The sequence below is a fragment of the Wasmannia auropunctata genome, unplaced genomic scaffold (assembly GCF_000956235.1).
Source record: "Wasmannia auropunctata unplaced genomic scaffold, wasmannia.A_1.0 LD335787.1, whole genome shotgun sequence".
Lineage (NCBI taxonomy): Eukaryota > Metazoa > Arthropoda > Insecta > Hymenoptera > Formicidae > Wasmannia > Wasmannia auropunctata.
This window is the reverse complement of record NW_012027103.1, coordinates 367,903-378,221: the sequence shown is the minus strand read 5'-3', so window position 1 is coordinate 378,221 and position 10,319 is coordinate 367,903. Positions and strand designations below refer to the sequence as shown.

The following is a 10,319-nucleotide window of genomic DNA, read 5'->3' as shown; positions in this document are numbered from 1 at the left end:
AGAGAGAGAGAGAGAGAGAGAGAGTCATAAACGGCGTGCGAGTGATATGAACAATATCCTTCCCACGGAGTGACGGAACGATAGGGAGAGACAGAACATGCGACACGCGCTGACGTATTATTATGTGCTTAACTGTCCAACGCGTCGCGCTGGCGCGACGCGCCGTATCATCTCGCTCGGGACTCTCGTCGTACGATCTCACGAATTTTCACGCTTTTATCGGGTAAATTAACATTTTTGTTAGCGATATACAGCTATATCTACGCCGAGGAAAATATGAGTCAAATTTTTGCGTGTATAGGTACACATCTATACTCGCAGTAGACAAAATAACCGAGTCGTACGCTGCCGGAGGGAAGAGAAATTGTGCGCCTGTGTCTCTCTACACGTTAAAGTCCCTCCGTAGATTCCAAACCTCCATTCGATTGTCCATTCGATTCGGAAAGCGTGTGATTTCCTTACATCTCGCTTCTCCCACGCGTCCTCTTATCTCGTATACGTACGGCGGCGAACCCCGTACTTTCACACGTCGCGATCGACGGAGAGTTAGAGTCGCGTTGAAATCGCTCGAGCCGCCGGATCCCCGTGCCACCGTCCGAATTTCGATCGAGGTAGTCTGCATTAGTATTGTCGTCGGGTCGTAACGTCGTCCTCGCGGTGGCGTCCTCCCTCGATTCGTCGCCGTTATCGATCGCGGCGGTGGCGGCAGCAGCGACGACGACGGCGGCGGCGGCGACGGCGACGGCCGAAGAATTCGGGGTGCCGGACGGGGGACGTGTCAGTTTCTTTGCGGTTTTATTACACGGCTCGCCGGAGGTGGCAATTTGTTGAAGCCCGCGTTGTCAAAGACCGGAAGTAGGTCCCTCACTCTTTGTCCCGCGCCGATCGACGCCAGCTCGATCCATCTGCAACGGCGAAACACGTGAAAAGGGGTTCTCTCTTTCTCTCTTCTTCTTCTTCCTCTTTCCTCTTTTTTATTTTTAAAAAGAGCCGTTCCCTCCTAATGCCCGCAAACCTTTTGTATTTTATTGGCAATGTTCCATTAAAGATATTATGGCGAAGTATAGAAGAACGAATCGCGCGTAATGGCGTTATCATTATTTTCTCTTTTTTTTTTTTACAGAAGAGATTGCATTTTAAGGTAACAGCAATTATTTCGTGTTTTTTTTTTAATTCCACGTTTTAATTTAATCGATAGGTGGACGATTTTCATTGAAACTATAGATAGCCAGTGGCTGCACACCGCGAACTAAAATCGAACGTAATTCGCACAAACGGAGAATATCGATACATTCAATAGCTCGCTCATCTCGTGTGAACAGTCGTTTCGTGTAAAGTCATTTTTTTATCGCACTCTGTATGTACGAGTGTATTAATAACAGCGGTTCTGTATATAATTCGGAAACGGACATTTGAACAATCCGCGATTATACGGCGGATTGTCGAGTGCACTTTCGGCGCGTTACGATAGTTAATGAAAATCGTTAATAAATATCGGGGCTGGGGACGATATCGGGTGTCGCGTGCGCGCGCTCGCGTAATTTTTAACACGCGCGACCACACGCGGAATTTGTCGTGTCGATGAATCACGTGCGCGCCGGAACGGTCGCGTCGCGCAACGCGGTGAAGAGCATGCACGGAACGAATTCACTTCCCACCTGTTGTTTTTGTATTTTGCGAGGGGTTGAGCGGCTGGATGGGGCGTTTCGGTGGGGAAATATGTGGCCCCATAAAAATCCAAACCACGGCTCAGCAGCAGCGAGGTCTCCTCCACGCTGGCCAGGGTAACCCTTATAACGGGTGGCCCCGTATAAATCGTCGCCGGCTCGTTCAGATTCTGCGCGTCGCTCTTTAGCTTGTCATTGATGGCCTTCACTGATTTATTTAACACACCGTTTTATTGCGTGCGTTGCAGAAAGGCAGAAAGACTCGACGAGGTCGCGCCGCGGAAAGTAATGGCTCTCAAATATGCGCGCGTATACAAAAACGCGAATATACGTTGAAGTCAATTGCAAAATCTATTGTTGATATTGCGCGAAATGTCACTGGCGTGACTCAAATGTACTGATATTGCTCAAGACATTAAGAATAACATAGATATGTCGAATCGTTTTTTGCAAAAATAAAATTTTTTACAGAGATTTAATTTTATGGATTTAAGGTCCGTAAAGATAAAACTCGATTCAAATAGTGAAAGAAGGCTAATGAGCCAAGCAGGATGTTTTTGCTACTGTATAGTTGGTAAACGATCATATATAAAATAATGTATTCATACATATACACGGAAAGAACGATTTTGTTGAAAGGTCTAAAAATTTTACTAAAAACAGATCTGAAAATAATTTTTTGTTAAATTATTAAAATAATTAGTAGGAATGTTAAAGCTGATAAGCATTGCTAAAAATGTTTTGATATTCTAGCAATCATTTTGACTTTCGCACAAAATTATTTTGATTATTGAACAAAAATTATTTTTAGATCTGGATTAGCAAAATTGTTCTTTCCGTGTATTTATATGTTACCGTCAAAACCCATAATCCATTAAAACAAATTCATTAATTAAAACTAGAATGGTTGATTAGACGTAAAATCGAAACCTATGTAGACAGTACAATTATAGATCATGTTTCGCCCCGTAAACAGAGAGGGGGGGGGGTCAAACCTCGCTACGCGTAAAAAGTCGAAAACCTATGTAAAGTATAAGGTATACAATTATAGACCTCGTTTCAACTGAATTTAAAACTAATTTTAATTAGTGAAATCGGGTTTTAACGATTATGGATTTTGACGATAACATATATAACATTATTATTTTATGCATAATTGTTTATCAATGTATATACCGTAACCAAAAAATCCTGTTTAGTTAATTTTTTTACTGAGATTGCGTTCTAAATTAAATGCACGCAAAATATCTAATATCTAAATACATATAAAAGATTTTTGAGATCGTAGAGGGGAAAGCAGTATCCATCACGTTACGCGTATAGGGTCTGAAGCTTTCCTCCCTCCCTCCCATCCCCGGAAAGCGCGACGGTATGGAGGAAATATGGAGAAGGAGCATTTGCATTTTCGTGACTCACAAACAGTTCCCGTATTCAGGGGTAGCCTGGTTACTTCGACGATAGATCGATATTTGTAGAGAGCGTGTCTAATATCGTCCTCCGGCAGCTCTTCGGGCACATCCAGCACGTAGACCGTGAAGATCTTCGCCGGCCTGCACGGTATAGCGACCTGTACATGTATTACGAATTGTAATGCATATTATTTCTGTGGAAAGATCCAAAAACGGTTACAAGAGTTGCGAACTTACATTTCAGAGAATAAAGGGAATACTTTCTCTCTCTCTCTCTCTCTTTCTCTCTCTCTCTCTCTCTCTCTCTCAAGAATAAAGCAAATGTTTCTCCAATCGGCTTTAAGTTAGTGTAACGCAATAATGAAATTCAACATTCGCGCTGCTTACGCAAATTATTGTTTAAGTTATTTTCATTGTTGAGCACCCTTTGTACTCTGTTAGCATATCCGGCAACATGTGTGTTTGTGCTACACGAGAGTGTAGAATCCATGCACAGAATCCCCGAGATTAGTTGCAGAAGCGCTATAAGGTATTTCTGTGTGTCAGGTGCTTTGGCTTTAGTAAGGTTTCCCGTGGTAATCGCGTGCAGCATAATGCAACGCTCCCGGATGTAAAGTTTAAAAACGCTAATGTACGTTAAATTATTCGTGACAAAATTACACTTTGCCCGGCCGTTATTTATATCGGTGAGACGAAGAAAAAAAATATTTTCAAAAAACGCGTCCTGCAGAGACGCAGAGCTAAAAGCCGCGAGAATACGTCGGTACGGAGTATATATACCTTACCTTTTTGTAGAAACGCGCGCCCGTCACTTTGTGAAAGCCTTTTTTATACACCGCCTGAAAGTCGTCGATGTTGCTGAACTTGAAGAGAATGCCGGTGGCGGTCTTCGTCAAAGAAAATGCACCTCTAGATCGTAATGGAAGGTCGTTTCTATTATAATATAAATTAATCAGGGAAACGAAAGTCTGTGAAAGTCTTCTGTATTTACAGCGTTTACACGATAGAATAATACCGTAGTTATAGAGATTATGTTTACTCTGATACAACTTTGATGCTGACAATGAGCGTGAATGAGATCCTGCCACCGTCAAGCACACGAACTCATTGTCGATGCGCCAAAAACGTTTGTACGTAGCGTCACTCGCAGTTGGCTTTAATGCATTTGTTGTCCGACCTGTTACTGCCTTTACTACTTCACGCGACGCGACGCGCCAGCTGACTTAACTACTTTCAGATCCGATTCGGGCAGGAAGTGCTTTAGAATCTCTTGCGGATTAAGCTTAAGTGGAGGCCGAAGTAATCTAGACGATACACATAGGGCCGATGCGAATGCTACAAATCAGTAAGAATAAAATTTTGACGTAAATCGATCTTTGTACATAAATATTGTATCTTGACGTTACGCAAAATTTTTATGCTTGTCTTAATAAACTATAAAAGATAATATGAAAAATAATGAAACAGTTAATTTTTTGGAAATATAAATTCGTTCGTTTATTAATTCCTTTATTTTTCAAAATATGAAAAATGTAACTTGTATCGTTGTTTCAATAATTATTCTTGTTTTGAAAAACGAAAAAAGTTATTCACTAATAATTCTCACAATAAAAAACACAGTAAAAAACATTTTGTATTTGTGTTAAAAACGGTCCATTCAAATCCTCGTTAAAATTTTGTGTTGAATTTGTAACATATTCGAATTAATTTAACATTATGTGATTGTGTTATTTAAGTATTTTGTGGTAAATTGATATTCAACTTTCTTGTGTTAAAATACAATTTATGTGTAAATGAAATAAAGTAAAAATAATACGTTTTAAAATGTAAATTTTATAAATGAATGAAATACGTGTTAATTTAAATTATATCGTAAATGTTTTACTGAAAAATATTCTTCCACAGTTTGCTTACAAATTGTGTCAGTATTATATTTTTTGTGTTAATTTTTTTATATAATATTTATGTTACTATTTAACATGTTCGTCTTGTATTAAATTATAACAAAAATTTAAGTGGGCACATGTTTGAGACGTGTTAAATTTGACACAAATTTCTCGAAGGGTCATTTATGAACAACCAATCTAAAGAATTATTACCAAGAATTTCAAGTTAAATTTACATTTTTAAATATGCAATTTGTAAACTTTACGATACAAATGCGTGTATCCTTTCGCGATAATGAGCTTGTCGAACACAATCGGTGAGGCGCAAGGCGCACGATAAAGCAACTAACGATAAAGAAAACCGACGACACTTCGGAGCTCGTTCGTCATAGTTATCGGTTCAGGGGGGAGGGGGGGGGGACGGGGGTAGTACGATGGCCGGTTTAACGTCTCTTTCATCGAACGGCTTGGAGATCCGGGAAATAATCCTCGTCCCCAAGCGACGAGGTATGGTATAGCCTGGGCAAAGTGATGCGCTCACCGGAAGTTCATCTTCTCGCAGATGGTGGCGGCCTTCTCCATGCTCAGCTCGTGGCTGGGGGTGAGGAGGAAGGCGCCCTTCGTGAGAAAATCGTTCTCGCTGACCTCGGAGTCGGTGTCGCCGTGGTCCGGCCAGTCGGCGGAGCCGCGTCGGCCCTCCTGATTCAGGCGCAACATCGAGCTGCTCTTGGACGTGGACATGTCTTTCTCGCACTGCGCACTGCCCCCCTGTTCCGGCTGCGACATCTTTTATAGCGGTTGCCAGCGAACCGAGAACGTGGGTGATGATCTCACGAGTGTGTGCCGCGCGAGAGGGAACGGCCCCGTCCCGTGTATAACGATCCCTATATAATACCCACGTATACGTAATGCGTGCGGTTACGCGAGATCGATCGCGCGCGAGAGAAGGATGTCAGGCGCCGGACATACGTCGTGCTACACTGCTCCGTATCGCGTTCCACCACGGTCCTTTTATATATGCGCCTACGAATCGCGTCGCTTTGGACGGGCTGAATAGACGGGCGAACTAGATCGAGACCGGAGATCGGAAGATGCCGCGCGCGCGGCAAAAAGTGCCCCCCGATGCGGCCGGTTGATCCCCTGATTGTTATTGATGCGCACACGCGCACGAGAAAAGGACCGACCGACCGACTCGAAGGTTTCAATTGTTATAGTAACGGATAAGCGTGTAGGAGGAAATGCAGCCGCTTGGATATGGATTATTACTCACGCTAATGATTTCAATAGATCAGAATGTGCTCGAGATACCTAGTGTCGAAATTGTACGCGCGCACACACGCAGCTTTCATCCGTAAATGTCAGGCGTCACACTCGTCCTGTTTACGAACCTTCGCCATGCCCCTTTTGCGCTCGATATACAAAGACGCTTTGTATTAAGAGCAGAACAAAGAGCGCGAAACTCTCTTTTCCGACCCAGTTATATTTTTTTTAAAGTATCGTTTTCCACGGTTATAGAAAAAAATACTAGGGGAATCCTCCCAGAAAGGGAGAAAGCGAGCAGGACTCTGATACATTAGCTTTCTCTCTTTTTATACGATTTTAACCTACTTAACACATAATACATAGCAATATTTAATAAATCTTAATATAAAATTCTTTTTACATTGAGATAAGTCTATATTGAGTCTTAAATTAATAATTGCGGCAGTTTAATATTTTATGGAGCTACACTCAGAAAATACATTCATCTCGTGCTTCCATTGTTTTATCGCAAAATCTATGACAGCAATCTGAAGACTCGCATAAATATTGAAACATCATTATGTATGCAAGTGCATAAAAAGCTTCATTTGAATTTAATTCAAGCTTTCGACAATTACATTCGTCAAAACAATCGAGTGTAGAGCTATATCGATTTGCCACATATAACCACAGATTTCTATAGAATACAAATTTGTGCATATAACAGCTAGACTGCTTAAAGAAGATATTTACAATTAAAATTAATATTTATAATTAAAAATAAAAACTAAAAAAATCGTTTAAATATTTTCTCAATAATCTGATGCACTTATTTTTTTTGTAATTGGCGCTACTTTTATTAATACTCTCAATAGATTTTGTGTAGGGAATATTGAAATGTATATCAATTAAATGATTCTATTAGATTAACGAAATTTTATGTCGGCTATTGTCATTGTTTTATTAATTATTTTATTAACATTTTTGTTGACAGATGTCGCAGATCAACATCGAAGTCGACTAAAATCAGATCACCGGATCGTCGATGAAGTAGTAAGTACAATAAATTATTATAAATTTGGCAGTGTAAAATATAAAATTGCACTGACATAATGCCTTCGGAAATCATTGACGCACGAGCCAAAAATGATGCAATAAAATTTCTAAAATTTAAATGTATATTAAAAGCGAAAACGCTATACATAAAATTCAAAACATATAAGCGAAAAACGCATAGAATTGGAAACATTCTGACTTAATTCTATTACACGCGCGCAATCTGTGCGGAACTTCATTTTATCCCAAGTTAAAGGCAGTAAATCACGCGTCTCGCTAACGGCAACGGCAAACAATCGGGTAGCGACCGCTTATCGCGCTCGAGATCTCAAAAGGCATCAACTACGGGTCGCCGCCTCGCTCCTCGCGGTCGTCAAACCGTTCAACGTGCGCATTAGGAGGCCAATCCGCCGGGTGCCATCCGGTATCGTCAAAGCCGGGCGATTGCGAAACGACGAATCTCCCATTCAAATCTCTTAATTGCCGGTCGTGTTAGGTGACTCGTCGACACGCCGCCGCGCCGCGCCGATCATTAGAAATCGCGCAGAATTTCCCGATTCGGCCGGAGGGCGAGCGCGTGGATGCATGTAGTTCTCTTTCTCTCTCTCTGCGTGTACAATACCTATACAATACCTATGGAATGCGTTATGCGAATATCACGGAACATCCGTTCATGCCACCGATAGCAAGAACGATGATTGTACATCGGTTCGCGGCGGCGGCGGCGGCGGCACGAGAGAGAGAGAGGCGAGAGCTCACCGATAATTCACCAGACCAGGTTGACAGTGCTGCGCGATACTTCATCGTCAATAATCTGCCCGGCGCATCATCATCCGGGCAGCGCGCCGCGACGCACATCGCCCGGGGATACGTGGGCAGTCCGATCGACGCCGCTCTCGGCCTCTTTTTCATCGCTTGCGTAAAGACGCGGGCGATGAATTGGCTGCGTGGGCATTTAATTGGATGATTGGCCGAAACGATACGTCCTCGATAAATTGGCCTGTGAACGGGAAAAAAAACACAAGAGGAAACGGGAGTTTTTGCCTGGCCGTTATGGTCAAAAGTTGTTATTAAAGACGATGAGGCGTTACGTATTACGTGAAAAACGAAGGACGAAATGTGATACGATCGCAATGATCAATCGAGAGGTTTATTCTTCTCCTTGACCGTTTTGTACGATAATTAATTGGGTAAAATTATATCTTCTCTAATTTGTATTGGCAATAATTTTTATTGTAGATATTCGTTTCTGTTAATAATTTTACGCAATTTTTTTATCAATTGAATATATTATTTTAATATATTAAATATCTCTTTCGATATCAAAATTTAATGGGAATAATGTAATATGACTATTCTAGTTAGAATTACTTTGTAAAATAATTTAAAAAAAACACAAATGAAATGAGTATGTTAAAATAAAGTTGCGCGTATTGATACAAATCTTTAATAAATTAAGTTGACATTAAATTTGTTTAATAAATTCTACAACGGGACAATTTTGGGCTCGATGGTGTCTGTCATTAATCAATCATTATCAAAGTATGATGTGTCCCGAAGGCAATAATTGTCAAGGGCCTGTCGAAAACCGCGCAGTGATCAAAGAAATGTCAATAGCAGCGGTCGTTCGCAAACATCGGATACAAAAGAAAATACCGCGGTTGCGTCGCGTGGCAGAATAACAGAGTACAAAGCGTACAGCAGCGAGTAAAAGCTTTTCGAAAAAGAAAAAACGAAAATAGATACGAGCTATAATTGGTACAAAAAGCCACGCGAGTCGGGACGCGGTAGTGAATGAGATAAGATTTTTATTTTAATATTTTTCCCGTTAGTTTTTATTTATCAAGTCGATGGTATGTATAATATTTATTAAGAGACGCCGCCGCGTTAAAATTAATTGTTATTTATAGTCGTTTATTTATACGCTGCTGAGCCGTTTCGTCTTGGAGCTTATCGATCGCCGAGAGATTAGCTATCGGGGCATAAAAAAGGCACTTTCACAGGGCGGGGGGGAGGGTCTAATGAGAGTAATGGAGTCTTGTAGCTCAAGAACGCTTTTCTTCTGGATGGGTACGCCCGAAGCATCGCTTCGCAAAAGTATTGGGAGGACCTCCCCCGTTCCCTCCCCCTCCCCCTGCCCGTTCTTACCTTGGCCAGAGGAGCGAAAGTGCAATGGAGGATGAAGATCCAGTTACTTATGTCGTTACTGGAGTTGAAAAAAAAATCCATGTCGCGAAATTGTCTCTTATATGGCGCTGAACGTTGAGCATCTGCTTAATTTCTCACCGTTTCTCTGCCTCCCCTCGGGTTGAACTTTCTTCGCGAGGACTCTCGCCCTCTCGCATCCAAAACTCCTTAAACTTCACTCTACTGCCCGCTTCACTTTAGTTATGCTTCTCGTCTTATCACACAGGTGCACTATTTCATGTCTGTGCGCAAAACGTGCAGCACCTAATTTAAATTAAATACTCGGAACAATTTTAGAGATAATATAAACTTTCTTTAAGTCCTCCTCTCTGTCTCTCTCTCTCTCTCTCTCTCTCTCTCTCTCTCTCTCTCTCTTTCTCATCGTCTACGGTATTTGACATAGCATATGTTTTACTAGTCTAGTGTTTAAAATTAATCTATCGATAAACGCGTATAGATATATATTTATTACATTTTACTATAATTATTGATTAAAATTCAATATCACAAATATGATACAGTACTTTCAAGCATTTGTCATTTTAATAATATTGTAATAAATATTATACATTACGGCTAGCTTAAAACGCAAATATCCATCATTATTGGTCAGCAAACGAAACCAGAAGAAGGCGTAGGGTGAAGTGTGACCGGGTTTGAAAAGGCGAAAGGGGGTGGGGTGGACGAAATGAAGAGAAAAGAAATGATTGCTCCTGGCGGCAGCGCGCTTGCGAAATGAACGCGGCGTGACTGCCGCTTTGAAACGGGGATGAATTGTAATTGGACGGAAATGGAATTCGGATAGTTCAGGACCAAATACGCAGAAAGAGACAGATCATCGCGGAGGAGTAGAGAGAGAGAGAGAGAAGGAA

General features: G+C 41.3%; 1 protein-coding gene across 1 annotated transcript; it reads right to left on the bottom strand.

The window, feature by feature from the left end:
* Positions 1-6: 6 nt before the first annotated feature.
* LOC105456073 lies at positions 7-5,748 on the bottom strand. The gene is made up of 5 exons (XM_011699851.1): positions 5,504-5,748; positions 3,862-3,985; positions 3,084-3,234; positions 1,659-1,875; positions 7-905 (listed from the first exon to the last, which is right to left on the bottom strand). The coding sequence occupies exons 1-5, from the start codon at positions 5,746-5,748 to the stop codon at positions 779-781; spliced, it is 864 nt and encodes a 287-aa protein (XP_011698153.1). The 3' UTR covers positions 7-778.
* Positions 5,749-10,319: the final 4,571 nt, after the last annotated feature.

Excerpts from the sequence above, each read along its gene's own strand:
- LOC105456073 (XM_011699851.1), bottom strand. The coding sequence starts at position 5,748 with ATGTCGCAGCCGGAACAGGGGGGCAGTGCGCAGTGCGAGAAAGACATG. Across the intron at positions 3,235-3,861 it reads GCGCGCGTTTCTACAAAAAG|GTCGCTATACCGTGCAGGCC; the intron begins GTAAGGTATATA and ends ATACATGTACAG. Across the intron at positions 1,876-3,083 it reads CCTGAATACGGGAACTGTTT|TGAAGGCCATCAATGACAAG; the intron begins GTGAGTCACGAA and ends TAAATAAATCAG.